A 21,164-nucleotide genomic window follows, 5' to 3' on the forward strand; every position below is an offset into this window, starting at 1 on the left:
CTGCTCCTTTTCAGCTGGTCCTGGGAGTGTTCCAGGTGGCGCATTAATCAGACCTGAAATCATTCCCAGGGTTGGTGAAAGCCCAAAGTAGGGTTCTGCAGCTCTCCCTGGCAGCCTCCATGGAACCCAAAAAGGCTGTGCCAAACTCCAACTCCCAGCATGCCCTGCGGGAATCCATGGTGCCACAGTTGCCCAGGATGGCTGCTCTCTAACATCCCTGGGGAGGTGGGGAGGTAGTGCCTCGCTGATGCCCTCTCCTCTGGTCCTTCCATCCAGCTGGCATCTCAGCCAGGTAATGGCTGTGGCTGCCCGTCACAATAGTTTCATAAGAGGACTTTGTCTTGTTTATGATCATGATCTAATTGTGGCATTAATTTAATGGCTTCAGTTAGCAGTGAGCAAAACAGCAGAGTTTCTTTTCACACACAGTTTTACAAAATTGTCCCTAAAATTAGTTTCACAATTGTGAAACATGAAAATGATTAAAATTAGGTTTTGTTTTTGAAAGCAAGAATATTACTCCCTAAATGCTATTCCACAGTCAGAAGCCTGTCTCCTTCTTCAACCACTCTCCAGCGCTACCCTAATCTTCCATATCTCCTTCCAGGTAGCTGCACACACTCTTATCTGCCTCATACACTGCCTGCCTATACATTTATTTCTTTCCAACTTACATGACTTATTTGGGGTCAGAGAAAACACCACGTGTGCACGGTTTCTCCAGAGCTATAAATTGATCCTAGCCAGGATCCTTCCTTCTGGAGGCTTTTTAATGGTAACATATGCAGGTCAAAGGATGTTTAGCAGCAGGTAAGTGCCTCTGAAGTGCTTGCAAGTTAAGTGCTTTCTAGCCATGCTCTCTAGTCACATACTGTACAACGGACTATATTTTGCTATATTTTTGCACATGGAGAAAAAGGTTGCATATGAGATGAAAATATATGTTCAATTTGTGAGATTTGAAACTTTAACAAAAACACCATTTGTTTTACTGTAATTTCCGTAGCAAATTCCATGTTGTTAGTGTGCTGGAGTGGAAAATCTTCGATTTTTGAAACTGAAGATTGCTTATATTAAGTTTTAATTTTTAGCTCAAAATGAATGAGGATAAACTTAATTTACAGGACTCTTGAAAGCTATTTAATTACAGAAGCAATCCCTCTCTTATGCATCCTTTCTGCATTGCACCAATAATTTATAACTGTAAGGCAGCTGTTTCAATTACTTTACAACCCGAGAACAGAAACATAACCCCAGAACAGAAAATAACTATGGACCAAAAGCTGTTTCAATTAGTTTATAGCCTAGAAAAGGAAAGTGAAACAAACAGTATATATTTCAAGCAGTGTCATCCATCATAAGGATAGTCCGCCATTCAAATGTGTATAATGTACAGAAACCCCACATGTGCAATGACAGAAGACAGCAATAACATTGGAAGCACCATCAGCGATCAAGACACATATGACCATTTTATCTGGACGTCAGAGAACATAACCTATGAATAACACTGTCTGCTAAATGAAAATGTCGCCCAGGACAACATCCACTCCTGACATTGCTTATTTTTCACTAAGCTTTTCTTACACTATATGCATCCACACTTTGCCATCTATTTTATTTTCTATTATATCTTCTTCTATTTTGTATTTCATATTTCTTATACTTTGCATTGCATTTAAATTTCTATACTTTGAATTTATTTCTTCAGTTCATAATTACTATCCGTGCCTCGCTCCTCACTCCTGACGTCACGCTCCCCCCTTCCCTTGGCCTGCAGCCTCTGTCTCGGATTAGCGAGAATATATCGCTCCTTCAAGCAAACAATGATTCTTAGTGTGATGACAGAAGTCATGATGAATGTTCAAGCAAATTATAGAAAAAAATCCGATCTAAATCCGTTAAGTAGTTCTCTCATTCACTAGCTAAGCAGTGGTAAGGAACACCCTGAGGCTAGAGCGTGATTGAGGAGGGCACCCCTCCCCTCTGCCCGCTGTGTGTCTCTCGGATTCGGGCAAATAAATTGGCACCACACGCGAACTATGATACATAGTGCAATGAAAGAAGTTGCAATATCAACCTTAATGTTATAGAAAAAAAACTCATTCTAAATCTGTTAAGTATTTCTCTCATGAAAAGTGGACAGACAGATACATAGTGCAATGAAAGAAGTTGCAATATCAACATTAATGTTATAGAAAAAAACTCATTCTAAATCTGTTAAGTATTTCTCTCATGAAAAGTGGACAGACAGACAGACAGATGTTGGATTTTATATACAGAGAGAAAGATTAGGATACCTAGTGTGGGAAGAGTGTTGCTTTCTTGTCCACAGGGTAATCAAGGTTGAGAGGTTGCTAAGAAGAACGGTAGAAATAAGACACTGTTGTTTTAGAAGTGGCCCTACAGCCAAAGTGATTGAGCTTTCATGTGTCCCGATAACACCGGTAAGTTTGTTAGTGCTGATGACAGTGAGTGAGTACTAAGAGTTAAAAATAGCTTGCCTTAACGCTAGAAGTATCAAAAAAAGTGAGTTGGAGTTGTTTGTAGCAGAGCATAATTACGATATTATGGCAAAAACGGAAACTTGGCTAAATAACAAAGATGGGGATGAGTGTAACATAGAGGGATACACATTTTTTAGGAAGTATAGACAGAACAGAAAAGGAGGTGGGGTTGCTGTTTATGCCAAACAGGATTTAAATGTAAGTCCTCTTCAGTTGGATGATGAGCCCCATCTTAGTGAGGACATGTGGCTTCGCCTGGAAAATATTAGGGAAAGAGGTCTTATTTTAGGAGTGTGTTATAGAGTACAGTACGGCCCGCTGACACACGTATGGCAGTCGAAGCGGCCCACCAATGGTAGTGAGTTTGACATGCCTGTTATAGACCACACAATTCAGACAGTAATTTCAATACACATCTTTTTAATAATATCAAAAACACAGGTTTATAGGGAGATAGTATACTCATGGGGAACTTTAATTATCCATATATTAACTGGGATAACGTTGCAGATGGAGGAGCACAAGACCAGGAGTTTTTAGAAGTAATCAGTGACTGTTTTTTAACACAGCCTGTTAAAGCACCAACACGGGGTGAACCCTGTCTGGATTTAGTATTATGTAATAATCAAGATAGAATTGAGGGTGTAGAAGTGACTGAACCACTAGGGTCAAGTGACCATAATGTAATACAGTTCTCAGTATTTTGTAAGAGTGCAGATGCAAAGACTAACATTGTTAAGTTGAACTTTGGTAGGGCAAATTTTGACTAGATGCGGCAAAATTTAAGTAGGATACACTGGGATAAGCTTTTAAGTGTAGAGGCAGTCGCGGAGCAGTGGAACAGGTTTAAAAATGTTTTACATGTAATGCAGGACAGATACATACCTAAATTTGGAATTAATAGGAAATTTTTAAAACTCCACAGTGGATTAATAAAGATTTAAAAAAGAAGCTGCAAAGGAAAATACTTAATTATCTACTCTATATATATAAAACCCTAAGCCTAAAAGTGCAACGATTTTGTGCAACGATTTTATGTGATGTTTTTATGTCACATGTTTTTAGATGGCTGCAGAATTGGCTCAGACACAGGACACAAAGGGTGACGGTGCGAGGAACTTCATCAGAACTGGCCGATGTTAAGAGTGGTGTTCCACAGGGGTCAGTGCTAGGGCCGCTGCTATTTTTAATATATATAAATGATTTAGATAGGAATATAAGTAACAAGCTGGTTAGAGTTTACAGATGATACCAAGATAGGTGGATTAGCAGATAATTTGGAATCTGTTATATCATTACAGAAGGACTTGGATAGCATGCAGGCTTGGGCATAGGAAGTAAATATGTGAGGTTTGACTACACAATGGGTGGTTGGAAAATCGAGAGTACACCTTATGAGAAGGATTTAGGAGTCATAGTGGACTCTAAGCTATCGACTTCCTGACAGTGTTCAGAAGCCATTAAGAAGGCTAACAGAATGTTAGGTTATATAACACGATGTGTGCAGTACAAGTCCAAGGAGGTTATGCTCAACCTTCATAATGCACTGGCGAGGCCTCATCTTGAGTACTGTGTGCAGTTTGGGTCTCCAGGCTACAAAAAGGAGATAGCTGCACTAGAAAAGGTCCAGACAAGAGCAACTAGGCTGATTCCAGGGCTACAGGGGTTGAATTATGAGGAAAGATTAAAAGAGCTGAGCCTATACAGTTTAAGCAAAAGAAGATTAAGAGGTGACGTGATTGAAGTGTTTAAAATTATGAAGGGAATCAGTACAGTGGATCGAGACTGTTATTTTAAAGTGAGTTCATCAAGAACACGGGGACACAGTTGGAAACTTGTTAAGTGGAAATATTGCACAAACATTAGGAAGTTTTTCTTTACACAAAGAACGATAGACACTTGGAATAAGCTACCAAGTAGTGTGGTAGACAATAATACTTTAGGGACTTTCAAAACTCGACTTGATGTTTTTTTGGAAGAAATAAGTGGATAGGACTGGCGAGCTTTGTTGGGCTGAATGGTCTGTTCTTGTCTAGAGTGTTCTAATGTTCTAATGAGTGACAAGCATTTGCCATCACTCTTATATGTACTTATGTAAAGGGGTTCCTATGCAGAATATTGTGTGGTGACTGACAATTTACATCACCTGAGACTTTGTATGGATAGGATCTCTATGTGTATGCGTGTGTATCTGTGTGTATGTTAGTCTTAAAGTATGGAAGTAGACCAATCTGGTAATGTACCTGGTAAGTCTCCAAAACTGCACGATAATACATCTTATCTCTAGTTATGGTTTATTACTGCTAAAAAAATAATTTTTAGAAATAAATTTGTCTGATGGAGCTCATTCTGAGCCCGAAAAGTGTCCTTAGCACAATAAAGTCAATAAATCTCATAATATCCCTTTAAAGAGAGCAACAGATGCTTTTTGGAAACTCTATTTAATAAAGTATTGGTCAATTCTCTTGTTAGAGTTGTCCCTTGAGTCTATGCCCATTGTGATAGGTGACCCTCTTGTTTTGTCAGTCTTCAATCAGACTGTGGCTTTCACTGTATAATCATAGCTTTCAGGGGCTACATACAGTAAGTAACATCAGAGTATGTATGATACTTAAAAATCAGTCAACAGTTTGATACATGAAAAGGAGACAACACTTTTAATTGAATAGTCAGCAATTTTCATTTTGTAATAAGACATTATGCAGGGATATTTTATTTTACTCTTCTAAGCTATACCAGTATGTTCCTTTATAAAAGCTGTATGATAAGCAAAGAATTGACTGCAATGTTAGAAACATGTTCTAACAAATTTCTAACCTTAATTATCTTTTAAGTGGTTGCACAATTAAGAAAAGCTGTTTCTGACAAAGAAAGGTGTCTGTGTGCTTTGTTTTATTTTCAAAATATAATTTTATTGCTAGACCTTGCCAGCAGGTATTCTTTTGGGTTTTTACTGGTTGTGGTGAGCCAACATCCTGCTTTTATTCTTGTATGTGCACATGTATGTGCCTGAGGTGTTTAACCATAGTTTTATTTTTGAGAGCACTTGATTACATTGTTAAGTAACCAAGATTATCATACAGAAATCTTAGATAAAGTATGTGAACCTCCAAATGATGATCTTTCAGACCAAAAAGAACCTTGAATTAACAATGTTTACCCTGAAAGACAAGATAACTATGTCATTATATATCCAACCATCTTTATACTACAATAATACTAGGATTATTGGGATATAATTTATGCTGTTTTTGTTCTTTCCAGTGATTAAAATTCAAGCTTGTGCAAATTGTAAGTTGGGTTAAATTTGACTGTTCTATAACCCCACACTAAGATAAGCCAAATAGGAAGTGAATAATATAGAACAAAAATGTCCTGCACAATTTTGCTCAGTATTGCACTTATACTGCACTGCTTTATCTTCTATTTCAGTTACTCACCCATTGCATGACAATAAGTGATTTAGGTTTATGCAGCCCTCCAAATGAAATGCTGCCATGGCTTTAGTCTACACTCATAAATAAATGAAGGTGCCAGGGTGGCTCTTCAGAGGGATGCCATAGGGCAGTGGTTCTCAAACTGTGAGGCGGGCCCCCCTAGGGGGGCGTGAAGTAACAAAAAGGGGGGCGCGAAGATGTGAAAAAAAGAAAACAAAAATTGAAAATATGAAAAATACATCTATTGAAACCAAAACAAATTAACTTAAACTACATTCTGATACTAGAAAAATAAATATAGAGTTAGATAAATGTCGATAAAAGTTAAGTAGGTATAATAAAATATGCATCTATGATATATCATTAATTAAAAAAAGAACAAATTGGTATTAGTGGGCTCCTTCCAACAAACATTAGGGGGGCGCGATTAAAACTGTTATGAAAACTCGAGTTGCAAATACTTAAAGGTTGAGAAAAGCCGCCATAGGGGAACCGTTATTGCCAGGGTTCAGAAAGAATCTTTATTTTTTAGATGCCTAAATCCCTAGACTTAAGCTTTTTTTTCTACATATCAGGACATTTTTCAAAGTACAAAGAACCAATGTCATACGCAAAGAACTCTTCCCAGAATGAAACAGTGCTTTGTTAAGCAATATTTCTATGAGGATCCCCACAAGCTAGTAAAGAACCAGGATTTTTTAAAAGTGTATGTGAAAACTCACCTTTTTACTGGAAGAAGAACATGTGATAAAAATATACGTGTCATGTTTGAGGCTGGCCCCTGCCTTATGACACTGGGAATTTTATGGTATGGTATATTCAATAGGGTGGCACGGTGGCGCAGTGGTAGCGCTGCTGTCCTGCAGTTAGGAGACCCGGGTTCACTTCACTTCACGTCTGTGTGGGTTTCCTCCGGGCGCTCCGGTTTCCTCCCACAGTCCAAAGACATGCAGGTTAGGTGGATTGGCGATTCTAAATTGGCCCTAGTGTGTGCTTGGTGTGTGGGTGTGTTTGTGTGTGTCCTGCGGTGGGTTGGCACCCTGCCCAGGATTGGTTCCCTGCCTTGTGCCCTGTGTTGGTTGGGATTGGCTCCAGCAGACCCCCGCGACCCTGTGTTCGGATTCAGTGGGTTGGAAAATGGATGGATGGATGGTATATTCAATAAGTATGTGACTTTTTAAGCAGTGTATGATTTAGTTTACAATGAATAAGGTGACACTTCATAATCTTTCACCAAACAGCCAATTTGCATCAATCCATTGTAAAGTGTTGAAAGCTGAAAACTGGTTGAAATTATTAAAAAATGATATTGCTTTCCTCAATCAGAAACAATCTCATTTGCTATTTTTTATTTTTGCTTTGTAGTTCTCAAATAGAACATCTTTATCTATATACAGTATATCTATCTACTGTAAAAAACAAAAGACAAAAATGAAAGAACTAGGCCTCTGTCCAGACACCTTGTTTAATGTGTCAAACTGAAAATCAAAGAAAAATACATTTATAAAGGCAATTGACATTTTCCATGTTGGTCCTCTGATCTTAAGTCTATAAATAACATTAGAGTTGGAGCTCCATCCTCTTCTTAAGCAGATTCAAAAGCCAACCTCCTGTTGAGCACTGATTTAAATATCCTGGTGATCGGAAGAGGCGGGGCTTGATGCAGTAATTATGGAAGTGAGACCACTCCTCTTGGGGCATCTTCCTCCACTCTAGAGAAGCAGTATTTTAGTCTTTCTTTTCCAGTGATAACCTAAACCATTGCCTGTGAGACACTCCCCAGGCTTGCATGTCTGACACTATCTGTCTACCTGAATAACTGCAATTCTCAGTGAAAGGTGAGCAAAAATAAAAATTAAAAATAATATTTGTATGTAATATTACGTAGTCAACTTTTGAGTCCTGACACCTGTGCTGATATAACTGTTTAACAATACTTTATTGTAGCTCATTTTTATACTAAGCAGTATATTTGCTTGTTTGCTTTCCTGTTCTTTAGTCATTTATAACTTTTGGTATTTTAGTAAAATGCAACTGAATTGGCCCATATTTTAAAAAGTGAATGTGGCTTTATATTTTCCTTAACTTATTGGTCATTTCTGCCTCCATATGAATAAACGTGTGTGTTAAATGAATAACTACAGTTATTTAAAAAGTCTTTAATATTGGTGTTAACATATAAATGTAAAATGCTCTCAATGGAAAGATGTGTTCCCTTTGTTAAGTGCTCACGTGATTTTGGTGCACGGTGGTGTGCATGTGTATGTAAAGGATTTTTTTACATTTTTTTTATAATAAAAAGGAGACTGCATGACCGTTGTTTTTTATCTTAATCAAGAAGCTTCAGAGAGTGTTGTTATTCTTCCAACATCAGTATATTACCCAAGAGTACGCTGTTTAGTTTTCTTGCCATCACAAGGACATATAGTCTTCATGTCAACAGGTTATGGGCCCAGGACACGCGTGAGTTAATTGGCAAGAAATTTCGAGTAAAATGGCATGGCGGGTACTGCAGATGCACAGGCTACTGGAATTAAAAAGAGAGAACAGGGTAACTGATGGAGTAGGTTAGTGTTCAATGGAGAAGAGAAAAACTATGAACTATGGGAAACAAAATTTTTGGGCCATCTGCGGTTACAAGGTTTAAAAGATACGATACTGCACGAGCCAATTGAAGTTGAAGACAAAGTGGAAAACGCCGAAAGAAATGGTGAGGCCTATGCTGAATTTATACAGTTTCAAGACGATAAGAGCCTCTCCCTCATTATGCAAGAAGCTGCCTTTGACGGCAGAAAAGCGCTAAAAATCTTAAGAGACTATTGCGCTGGTAAAGGCAATCCATGAATAATTAGTTTGTACACTAAGTTGACCTCATTACAGAAGGAATATGAAGAAAGTGTAACCGATTATATAATACGTGCAGAGAACGCCATTACATCGCCAAGAAGTGTGGAAAAACATTAAGTGTCCTGATAGCAATGATTTTGAAGGGCCTTCCAGAAACATTTAAGCCGTTTACTGTGTAAGTAATGCATAGCGATGAGACTATGACCTTTGCAGACTTTAAAGTAAAATTGAGAAGCTATGAAGGCACGGAGAAATACAGTGTTTGTGCATCAGATGATCAAATGATGAGAGTACAGATACAAGAAAAGCCCAGCATACCAGCACAAAACCGGGCGGATATTATATGTTATAGTTGTGGTCAGAAAAGACATATAGCCAGAGCATGTCTGAAAAAGCATTGTGGACAGACCCAGTGGTGCAATTATTGCAAAAGTAAGACACACAGAGATGCAACGTACCGAAGGAGATGGCAGGACAATGACAATGCAAAGCAGATGGCTGAGGAGGACACCGAACACACTTATGCTTTCAAGACAAGTGAAAACCTGAACCAGCCAAGGCTGAAGCTAAAAGGCTTGATGGTCGACACAGGATCAACATCCCATATCATTACAGATATCAAAAGTTTTAAGACATTTGATGACAAATTCCAGCCAGGGAGGCACACCATGGAGCTGGATGATGGAACCAAAACCAGAGGAATCGCGCAACGGAGAGGAGATGCGGAAGTGGAGCTGATTGACAGCAGAGGATGACAGTGTACAGCGACACTCAGAGAAGCACTATACATTCCCTTGTACCCACAGGGCATTTTCTCATTGAAAGCGACGGCCAGCATAGCCAGTGTGATCTTCCAGCAAGACAGAGAAATAATTCAGCTCAAAGACGGTAATTCATTTGACATCAATGAGTATAACAGACTGTACATTTTAAACACGGTATGTGATGGAAACGATGACAGTTGTAAAAATTGTCAGGATGTGCAGACATGGCATGAAATTCTTGGCCATTGTAATTATGATGACATATTGAAGCTACAGACAATGGTACAGAATTTATGTCTGAAAGCTTTAAATCACTGCTGACCAAAAATGGTATCAGGCATGAAACATCTGCACCTTACTCACCTCAACAGAATGGTACTGCTGTACGACAGTGGAGAACACTATTTGACATGGCCAGGTGCATGCTCATTGAGAGTAATGTCCCCAAAGAGTTATGCATGTATGCAGTGCAAACAGCAGCGATAATCAGGAAAAGGTGCTACTGCAATCGCACTAAACAGACACCATACTTCCTGTTGACAGGGAAAAGGCCTAATGTTTTTGGGATGCATAAGTTTGGGTCAGTATGCTATGCATACAAACAAGACAAAAAGAAGTTAGACACCAGGTGTGAGAAAGGTATTTCTGTTCGCTATGACAAATATAGCTCAGCCTACATAATTTACTATCCAGATACTGGCAGGGTCCTAAAGCACAGGCTAGTGAAATTTATTGAGAAGGGTATGATAGAGCAGAGTACACAAACTGACCGGGAACAGATTGATAATAGTGATGATTATGACCTGAGGAGGGGTAATACTAGGCAGATTAGCAGAATTATTGGTAGTTCTGGCATTACTGATGAAAAGCCAGTACAGGTTCATGGAAATCAAACTGGAGCAGGTAACCAAGACAATTCATAAACCAATCCAAGTACATGCTATCCCAGCAGAGAGCGTAGGAAGCCAGCGTACTTGGATGATTATATATTTGATATAGATAACAAAGACCAAACAACAATTAATATTGATTATTGTTACAATATTATAAGTAAGGTGCCACAAACATTTACAGAAGCCAGTGAGTGGAAGAATGCAGTGAAGTAAGAAATTAACTCATTGAAAGAAAATAAGACTTTCACGTTAACCACCTTACCTGAGGGTAAAAATGCAGTGGGGGTTGATGGGTGTATGCCATTAAGAACAATCCTGATGGTTCTGAGACATACAAAGCAAGGTATGTAGCTAAAGGGTACAATCAGGTGGCAGGAGTAGATTATAAAGAGACTTTTTCTCCAACTGCAAATATGACAAGCATAAGAGGTTTGATCCAAATAACTGCACAGAATGGTATGTTGTTACATAAGATGGATGTAAAAACTGCATACTTGCATGTGCCGATAGACTGTGAAGTGTATATGGAACAGCCTGAAGGATTTGAGGTTAATTCTGAGAAAGGAGAAAAATTAGTATGCAAATTGGAGAAATCATTGTATGGGTTAAAACAGTCAGATGGGACTTGGTACAAAATGTTACACGATCACTTGTGGAAAAATGGATTCATACAAAATCAGAATGACCATTCTGTGTATACCAAAGAAACTGGATATGACAAAATAACAATCATTATTTGGGTTAACGATTTGATACTAGCTACAAGTGATGAAGAGGTAATGAAAAATGTAAAAGAAATGCTAACAGAGAAGCTTAGAATGAAAGACCTGGGAAAACTGAAACATCTCTTAGGAATAAACTTTGAGCAAGGAGATGATTTTATAAAAATGGACCAATAGGGATATATTAAGAAAATTTTGGAAAGGTTTGACTTGACAGAATGTAAAACAAAGAAGCAATCCACTGTGGCATTATCTACATGCAAAGTTGAGTATATGGCACTTACTACCACAGTACAGGAGGGTATGTAGCTCTTAAAAGGAATACATGGTGAAATTTAGCATGAAACAGTGGAAATTTATGAGGATAACCAGGGTGCAAATGTCCTAGCAAAGAACCCTGTAAGCAGACAGAGGTGTAAACATGTGGACATTAGGTACCACTTTGTCAGAGCAATGTTAAATTATGGAAAAATTACTCTGAAGTACTGTCCAACAGAAGAAATGGTTGCTGATATTATGACAAAACCTGTAACAAAGATGAAATTGGAAAGGTTCAAAGGATTTGTATTCGGTATGTAAATTGAGAAGTCTATTCTGTTTTTATGGAAGGCTGTTGTCAAAAATGCATAGCAATGTGAGAGCAAGTGGGGGTGTTAACATATAAATGTAAAATGCTCTCAGTTGAAAGATATGTTCCCTTTGTTAAGTGCTTGCGTGATTTTGGTGCACGATGGTGCGCATGTGCATGTAAAAGAATTTATATATATATATATATATATATATATATATATCCGACATCAGTATATTACCCAAGTGTACGCTGTTAATAGTTTTCTTGCCATCGCAAGGACATTTACTCTACATGTCAACAATTAGGGAAAAAAGAAGACGAATAATTTTGACTGTCAATTTCGATTTTTTTTTTTTCTTTATTTTTAATTCACATGGTTTGGGATTACATTCTCATAGCTTTATTGTCACTGGGTAAAATCCTGGGCACGTCACTGTATTTGTGATGGCAGCGCGTTCTTTTCGTTTCTGGGGAAGTTTTTTTCTCCCGCCCCCTACTTTTAATCCCACATCCCAAATTAAGTTCCATCAATACTGTGGCCCCGTAGACTAGCACTCCGTCCGGAGTTGATTCCTATCCTTAAACCCGATGCTGTCGCATCCATAGTAAAACTTGATTCCTTGCACCCCTTAACTCCAAACGTCAGTATGAAAGAGGGCATGGATCTTTGGTGCCGTGTTCCAAATAACGATCCAAAAATAATTACTACAACAATTTGGAAAATATACTATACAGAAAAACAGTTTCCACTATGATCTCAGACTGGCTTTTAGTTTAATTCCACATTTCTGAAGATGTCTGAATTTCGCTTTATTAGTACGCACTATCACCTTGCGGAATGTGTAACACAATTTCAATTAAAGCAAATACGCACCATCAGGAAGGTTTACCGTATAAATCATGCCTGATAAATTTGTTTTGATCGTGTTCAAACTTTACGTTTTTTAAAGCATGAAAATAATAAAATAATGTTTATTGCTTTTTTGTTGTGAAGATGCCTACTAACTCCAAGTCATCTGCTTGGACGCATGGTTATCACGAAAGGTTTTCCCTTTAAACACTTTTGCATCGCCATCAGTTCGCTTTAGCGCATCTTGGAGTTGTAACCACGCAGTCTCTCTCTCTCTCTGTCTCTCTCTCCCTCTCTTTCTCTCTTTTTTCCTCTCTCACTTGTTCAACGTAGGGGAGCAGGAGAGCCGGCTCGCGCGAGCAGCCCAAATCCCAACTTGTCTGAATTGCACAGACCCGTCCTTATGGAGTCCCGCCAGCAGGCTTACTCTCGGTCACCACCCGTCTTGTTGAAAATCTTCCTTCCTCCAAACCTTGATTGTAGCACACTCACATCTACATCTGTCCTCACTTCTGACTCTGATCAGTATGACTGGTGGTCATAAAGTCGGGGAATCCGAGGTATGCGGGGCGCTTGAGATAAAAGGTGGGGGTTTAAGCGCGAGCTGATCAGACTATTCGGATTCCAATTAGTTCGTTCTGTATTTGATCAATTGATTTTACGCGCCGATCGTTTACTTTCCTAATACTATAGACTTCGGATAACGTTATCAAAGTGAAGTGACAGAGGACGGCGGACTGCTGCATACCTGTCTATTCCGCTGGCACCCCTTGAACATCTCTGGGATTTTCCGCGGACTTCACTAATTTAAAAAAATCGTCGTATTTCAGAAAGCCGCTTTTGAGCGCTAATAGTTTAGTTTAAGTTTACTGACACGTGTACATGGCATTGAAGATCGCATTTTACATGTCATTTTGTTTTATGTTGTGTATTTCTTCTCTGGATTTTACTTAGTGAATATGTTGGGGATGTTGTATAGGGAGTAAAATCACCGCAGTGTGTATAATTCAAAAGTGCGGAACTCCAGATGGGTTAGAAGATGAGAAGTTCGTTTACTAATTCACCACTGAAAGTCCATTTGTTTTAGTTTGGGACGCCCGAGTGTGGACAGCGTGGAGAGTTTGAGCCTGCACGAATGTGCGCGTGTGCCATTCCGCGCAGAAATGTGAGGAGTGCTGCTCGCTCAAAGAGTGTGACTGGATGACCCCTTGTGGTGGGAGTCGAGCTTAGTGCAGAGGGGTGTGGTGCTACACGTTTATCCATTTAAAACCATCCTGAGGGCTGCGGGACGGGCTGCGAGCCGACATTGCGGCGGGCGCACAGTGAGCTCCGTGCAACTGAAACTTTTTCATTTCGTTTGTTGTCTTGTTTTTCTACTTTTCTCCTACGGAACCATCAGGGGCTATTATATCCAGCATTCATTCGGGACCAAGGAAACATTTACAAACCCAATAATAAAGTCATGGACAGCGACAGCCTGAACGAGAAGAGTCACCACGATGTTCACACCAAAGAGATCGATTTGGTCAACCGGGACCCCAAGCATATCAACGACGACGTAGTAAAGGTGCGTAGCAAACTCACTTCTTAATTTGCATGATATCGGGACACCTTTTCAGTCTTGCTCATAAACAAAGGTGTACGCATGTCCGGGAATGTAACTGGTTTCTAATTTCAAGTTTAACTAATACTCAACCTCATTTTGTTTCATTTCACGTGAACAGGAGTCTTTTGCCCATCATCGCCCTGCTTCAAAGTAAGCAAATTTCAGAGAGAGGCATAACGTCGTTCAGCTCTCCTTAGAATATAAATCTTCAGGTTTATAGTGCAAGAATACAGATAGCTTTACAGTAACTTTCAATTGCCTTCATTCTCTCAGGTATTTACTGTTGGTAAAATCATGCTCGAAAGTGCGCAGCTTGCACCTGCGCTGCTTGAGGATATCACATCTGGTTACACTCATAGAAATGTGCCAGATGGAAGGGTGTGCTCACGACAGGCGTGTTGCGTCTTTAATGCCACGAGCAAGTGACAGGGATTTTTTTTAGTTAGAATTCCGTCGATGCCTTTATAGTTCGATGTTGCAGATTGCTGATCGCGAAATGGTTAAACAGCTATGGACAAATAAAACAAGTCATACCAGTATGATTGAATAATGTAGCATTCTAAATCAGTTTCTCGAGCCCATTAAATCGAGTTCGCTGGAGGCCGATTCCAGACACGCACATCACTGGAGTAGATAAAGTTTGTGATGCTGTAGATTACCATTTGACGTTGGATTTACTGAATTAATTCCGTTACTGATGTCGTGCGATTTAATTCTGTGACTGAATGAAAGACTGGATGCGCGAAGATGACTGGTATTTCTGGAGACACTTCTAGGCTTTAACGGTGTATTTCGCATAATGCTATGGTATAGCAGGCTATAAAGAATGGCATGCAATCAAGTAAAAGTTTTGTTACAAGCATGTAATATTTGTTGCGTCACTTTTCAATTTTTTTTTAAATAGAGCCTGTCCAGTACGAGAAGGTGCGTCATTTTTGCTAACGTTTTGGAAATATCCTTAACCACTCGGTGCGGATTCAATAGGAAAAAATGCAGGATGAATGACAGACCGCCAATGTTTTTTGCATAGACTCTATGGTAACACGCGTTATAGTGCTGGACACGGCGTGCTACACTCATATATGAAAAATGCATTTGGCCACAGACGTGAAGCTGTGAGAAACTTGGAGATTTCCGGGGCCACAACAGAATATTCACATTTTACAGACAATAGGAAGCCACCAGGGTCCTTTGCTAATATTATTTTTAGTTTCATTATCATCCTTATTGGCATCTAGTTTTTGCAACACTTAAACAATTGACAGTCCGCAGTACTGTGGTAAGAATGCCCTTGAAAACTGCACTGGGCTTCAGTGGCCATTGTGCTTGCATGATGTGCCTCTGATAGTTAAATAAGGTTGATTGTGGAGCTTCTGTGCATTGAAACTTTCTATAATAAGCCCTAATTCAAAGGGTGTGGCTCCTGTCTGAGTTCCTGTTGTTCTCTGCAGAGCCTGCCAAAAAAACCTTAAGCACTCATCTTTCATTATTTTCACAGCAGGTATATAAAATGGATCAACAAGTGCATATGTGAAGACTCATACTGTAATAGGAGAATAATGGACACATCTGTGGTGGATCAGGGCCCTAACTTTGGTACCATTTTGCTAAGAAGAGTTTTAAATTGCCATAAACATACCTCGCTAAAGCCTTCTATGCGTGTTTTATTGAGAATGTTACAGGCCTGCAGCAAGTCAAGTGCCTGTGGGCGGGTAGTCTCCAAGTGTCCACATGTAGTCATAACACCAGGGGGCAGAGAAAACTCTCTTTGTTCTTCAATTCAGAGGGATTTCCCATCTGGCAATAACTATAAACAGACATTACATTACCACAGGGATTGCTGCTGTCTGCTGTGAATGTTTTCCATGGTAAATGTGTGTGGCGATTTGGAAGTTTCCTTTGCAATTGAAATATTTGTGGACTTTCATCATACTTGTTTTTAGTTTGTTCAGATAATTTTTCAGCTTCTTTTTTTGCTGCTTTGCCGGCAGCTGCAGGCAGATCTTTGCTGTCATGTTCTCTAGTGTCTTGGGAAGAATCTATCATTTTAAATTAAGTTAATGTTTCAGAACGGACACCGATTTAGAAGACAAAATGAGTGTTAGGCAACTGTGAAAGCTGAAATGGGCCAACTATTTAGTCAGAGAAGTATTTTCTGTTGAAACAAGTTGACTTTCAACACATACATGTTCATAAAGAAAGTTCAAGAGAAAAGACTGGCATACTGTCAGTTAACCTTCAACTTATAAAAGTTGAGGATGTCCTCTCCTCACCCTTTTGCTTATTCTGTATTTCCCCCATTGACCTCTGCACCTCATCCTACACTCACAGCGGAGAGGGATTTTGTAGAAAACAATGATGAAATACCCCTACTACACATAATTCATGTTAGGTCAGCCGATAATTTTCAACTGGCCTGGCTTCAGTGGGATTGCATACTGCCATTTGATGAACTGTTATCTTTTCCATGATTAGTTACTGTAACTCTGCTGATCTTTAATTGCAAAACCTGGATTTGAAAATGGAGGGGTACAATTTCATTTCAAAAGGAATCCTATTGTGACTTTTACCCGTTTAGAGATAAATAAATCATTGGACAAAGTTGGATTATGTGGAATTTGGACAAACGTTTTGAGAAATATGAACAGGCAGTCCTACAGATATAGATTGTCATGCTCTAGGAGGCTAAAACCTTCAGCCATACAGAAGCTTGTTAACATAACAATAATATAATATAATATTCTTGGCACCACTTAATCCAGTTTGGCCTTACAAGGGGTTGAAGCTTGTTCTGGTAGCATCAGGAGCAAGGCATGAAGTCGCCCCAAACAGGACACCAGTTAATCTCGTACATATTCTCATGTTGGGCCAGGTTATTGTAGCCAGTTAACCAAATCCAGATGTCATTAGTGATTTGGTAGGAAAACCAGAGAGTCTAGAGAAAACTCCACAAAGACACAGAGAAGACATGTAAACTTTACTTTACTGCCAGCTGCAGTATTGAAACCCTGGACATCAGATCTCTCTCTACATGATACAGAATTGTATAGATCCATTAATTTTGAGTCCAGTTCAGGATTTCAGGATCTGAGAGAATATTCTGGCAGAATTGGGTGCAAGGTAAAAACTCACACCAGATGGGGCACCTGTCTGCCATAAGCCACAGTGACACCAGACCAGTTTAGAGTCACCAGTTAACCCATATGCACCCAGAAGAAACCCCACAGACAAAAACTGGGTTAGGAATTGAATACAGGACTTTAGAGCTATAAGGCAGTCATCCTAACCACTTTGCCACCATGCTTCCCTCAGAAGATAGATGTTCATTTTGTTTTTAAAAATGATTAATGCACAGTTGAATAATGATGTAGGGCAGTGTATCAGCTCAGTGGGTAGAGTTGCTCACTCGGATCAATGCTTGGAGGGGAAACTTTCTGTGTGAAAGATATAAGCCCATGCTGCATATGCATGATATATTTTCCACATTTCAAAGTAATGCTTCAAGTTAAATACAATGTAGAAGCGTGTATATGTAGCTGCATTGCTGCTGGGATGGGCTCCAACACTCTGTGACTCTAACTAGGAAAAAATGAAGAATTAAATACTGTAAATATGACTTGATGCTTAATTGAAAAGTTTGAGTTTCTTTGCATTGCAGTTGGAAAAATGTTTCTACTTTTATGAAGCAAGTCTCATGTATATATGGTATACTGGGCATATCATTTCCAAGGTTCAGGCCAGTAAATAAAGGCATCTGGAGATGTTTCATTGAGTGCAATCATTTCAAACCAGTATGCCTTATAGGTTTCTTATTAAGAAGGCATTTCTAAACTGATGCAGTTAAATGTTGTGGCACACCTGTGGTTTTCTCAGTTCATACAGTATTAATACTCTTTGCAGAACATTATCTTTTCTTAAGTATTTTCATAAGGTCTGTATTCTTTAGTACTTACAATGATTTGATTGATTCCTTTCAGACTGTATTGGATGTCTCCTGGTCTCCACTTAGCTTCGTCTTAAGTAAGACTATGACAAAAGGGATTATGTAAACATCATAATGCAGTTGTGATCAAAAACGTAACACATGTTGATGACCCTCACATTTGGAATTGTAAAAAAGTTCTTTGTATCCCTTTAGGATTTTATGACTTTACTTTGTCGTCTAAATTTATTTTATATTACATTGCCATTTACACAATTTACCACCATTAGGGCCCCTGAGGAACTGAAAAACTGAAAAAAACTTACAAGTTGATCAGTTGACTTTTCTTTAGGATGCTATATTCACTAGTTGCATAGTGTAGCAGATGAGGCCTCTTTGTCCATTTATTTCGTTTTCTTAACTCACTTATCCAGAATGGGGTCATGGGGCAGCTGGAGCTTTTACCAGCAATCATCGAGCACAAGGTAGGAACAACACCTGGAGAGGGTGCCAGCCCATCATAGGGACACACAAACACACACACACACATATCAGGGATCAATTTAGCATTGACAGTTTACCTAAGCTGCATGTCTACAAGCTGTTCAAGGAAACTGGAGCATCTGAAGCAAACCACATTGGTAACATGGAGAGAACATGCAAACTTCATGCAGGGGATCAACCAGGGAGTAAAATCCAGTCTGCGTTCTGCGTTGCAACACTGCTACCACTGCACCACTATTCCACTCCAGGTGTCTTAATGTCATTGAAAATGTTTTTTCCTCAACTGTTTAAAATATAAATTCTTATAATGCGTTTTAATCATTCATGTTTAATCACTGTTTAAATGGCCTTGTATTATAGTATGGGGGGAATTTTATAGCAGAGTGTATCATCATGTGTTGCTGATTTAAAAGGAAGAGATGTATTTTTATCTAAATAGAATTGTCTGTTTTGGATATAAAAATTAATTCATAGCAACACCATTTTGTTCCAAAAATTCCATTCCATGCTGTAAAAACATTGTTGCATATGATCTAACAGGAATATTTATTCATATTCACCAAAGAAATTCTTTTAGTCATTTAATAATAATATTTATTCACATTTATATAGCACTTTTCTCATTACTCAAAGCACTTTCCACACATGGAGAACCTGGGACGCAGACCCGTGATCTCCTTACTGTGAGACAGCAGCGCTGCCACTGAAATGTAATCAGCTTTGGACAGGATGCTATACCATAGGGCACATATACACATACATAAACCTGGCTAATGTTTGCATTGTCCAACAAAAATTGTAGAACAATTTTGAATCTTATTGTACACATTTTCCCAAATTTAGCTTGCCCTTAGTTTTTTAATAATAATTTCCCATTGTAACCATCTATTTGTCCATTTTCCAAACCTTTCCTTTGCCATTACAGTGTTATGAGAAGCTGGGACTGAACAAGGTAGCATTACGCAAACAACAAGAGTAGAGACAATGTCTATATGTGTCCCTTTTACTCATTCAGACCTCCTCATCCCAATTTGGGGCCACAGAAATTTGAAACATGTACTGGCGGTATTTGGCGCAAGGCAGGTACCAACACCGGATATGGTGCCAATCCACCAAAGGACACTTTCACTTACACATTTATTTTTTAGGTGCCAGTAAAGAATTGCCACACATGTTTGATGTGCAGGAGAAAAACAAGAGTACCCAGAATGAAAACCCACACAGACACAAGGAAGTGGTGCAAATGTCACACAGGCAGTGTCCGAACTAAGATTCATACCTGGGACTCCAAAGATGCCTTTTGTTAGTATTGTTCAAATAGTTGGTTTCTTCTTTTTACATTCTTATTCTGAATGTTTTAACTTTAATTAATTTGAACTTACACACATCAGTTTATAAATACCTTATGCATGCTTCAAACTTCATGGAAAAAATAATGTGGTATTTGACTATGCTAGTATTATAAAAATTAAGTACCAACTAGAGCTGTCTTTCTCAGTCCTGGTCCAGGGTACAAACATGACCGGAGGTCTTCAGGCTTTATTAAGATGACCTGCCTTCTTGAACCTCCTTTTTTAATTTGTTGTCTTGTTTCTGTCCTTAGTGTGTAATTTGAGATTTTTATTATAACCTTTAATATTCAAGGTGTATAGTTAGGTGTTGCCTTAATTTTAATTTTCTGATATTTGCAGACCTCACCCCTTAGATTTTCCTGTTATCGATTATTTCATCGACTTTCTCAAGTAAAAAATATACGAGGGTTTAAAAATACTCTTTATTGTGGGGAAAAAAACAACTAATCAAAAAACAAAATTAGCAAAAATGTACAGAAATATCTATTCTTTTGCGTTTGCACTTATGTACTTTTTAACCTTATTTTAAAATATAAAGTATTAAGGTTTGTATTTTTATTTAGATACAGCAGCCTGTCAAACTTAACAAGTTCCTTTAAAAACAGGTTTCCACATCAGGTTACAAAACTGGTCAGCATGACCACTGGCAGCCAAAGTACGATTGAGAAATGTTGTTTTAAAATGTATCCACCAATTAATAATTCAGCCCTTTGTTTCCCTTACAAGAACCAACAAGTACAAGGCAAGACCCTACCTAACAGGATGCCAGACCCTCAACGGATACACTGATAGACACAGTCAAAGTATAACATTCTCTAACTTGTCAAATTCAATTCAAGGTCACAGGGAGCCATATATCATCCTGGGCAGAATCATACTCAAGGCAGGAAACAGCCCTAGACAAGGCGCCATTCTATCACAAGGCCCACTTGTGCATACACCTACATGCACACTGGGCCAGCTTAGAGTCACCAGTTAACCTAAAGTGCATGTGCCTGAGGACATTGTAGGAAAATAGGAGTAACCAGAAGAAAAAGTACATGCACACAGTTAGAACAGGCAAACTTGACATGGGCAACAGTGTTCAAACATAGAATACTGAATCTGTAAAGAGAGTATGGCACCAACTGTGCACATATTCCTAATAAGCTATTATAAAGTTGGCAACTGTATTCTTATGACTTCAGAA

General features: G+C 38.8%; 2 protein-coding genes across 3 annotated transcripts in view; both read left to right on the forward strand.

Moving 5' to 3' along the window:
* The window catches only part of cav2 (caveolin 2), a 516,729-nt gene that overhangs the window by 17,974 nt on the left and 477,591 nt on the right, over window positions 1–21,164 (forward strand). The gene's annotated exons all lie outside the window — the stretch shown is intronic.
* cav1 (caveolin 1) overlaps window positions 13,000–21,164 on the forward strand; it is a 28,014-nt gene continuing 19,849 nt past the window's right edge. The window contains exons 1-2 of one of the 2 annotated variants that reach the window (XM_028814508.2): window positions 13,000–13,151; window positions 13,991–14,158. In XM_028814508.2, coding sequence (XP_028670341.1) covers window positions 13,119–13,151; window positions 13,991–14,158 — 201 coding nt within the window. In that variant the 5' untranslated portion in view covers window positions 13,000–13,118. Of the gene's footprint in view, window positions 13,177–13,990; window positions 14,159–21,164 lie in introns of both variants that reach the window. The other variant, XM_028814516.2, reaches the window with a different exon arrangement.

This window comes from Erpetoichthys calabaricus, chromosome 1, assembly GCF_900747795.2.
Source record: "Erpetoichthys calabaricus chromosome 1, fErpCal1.3, whole genome shotgun sequence".
In the NCBI taxonomy this organism is placed as follows: Eukaryota; Metazoa; Chordata; class Cladistia; order Polypteriformes; family Polypteridae; genus Erpetoichthys; species Erpetoichthys calabaricus.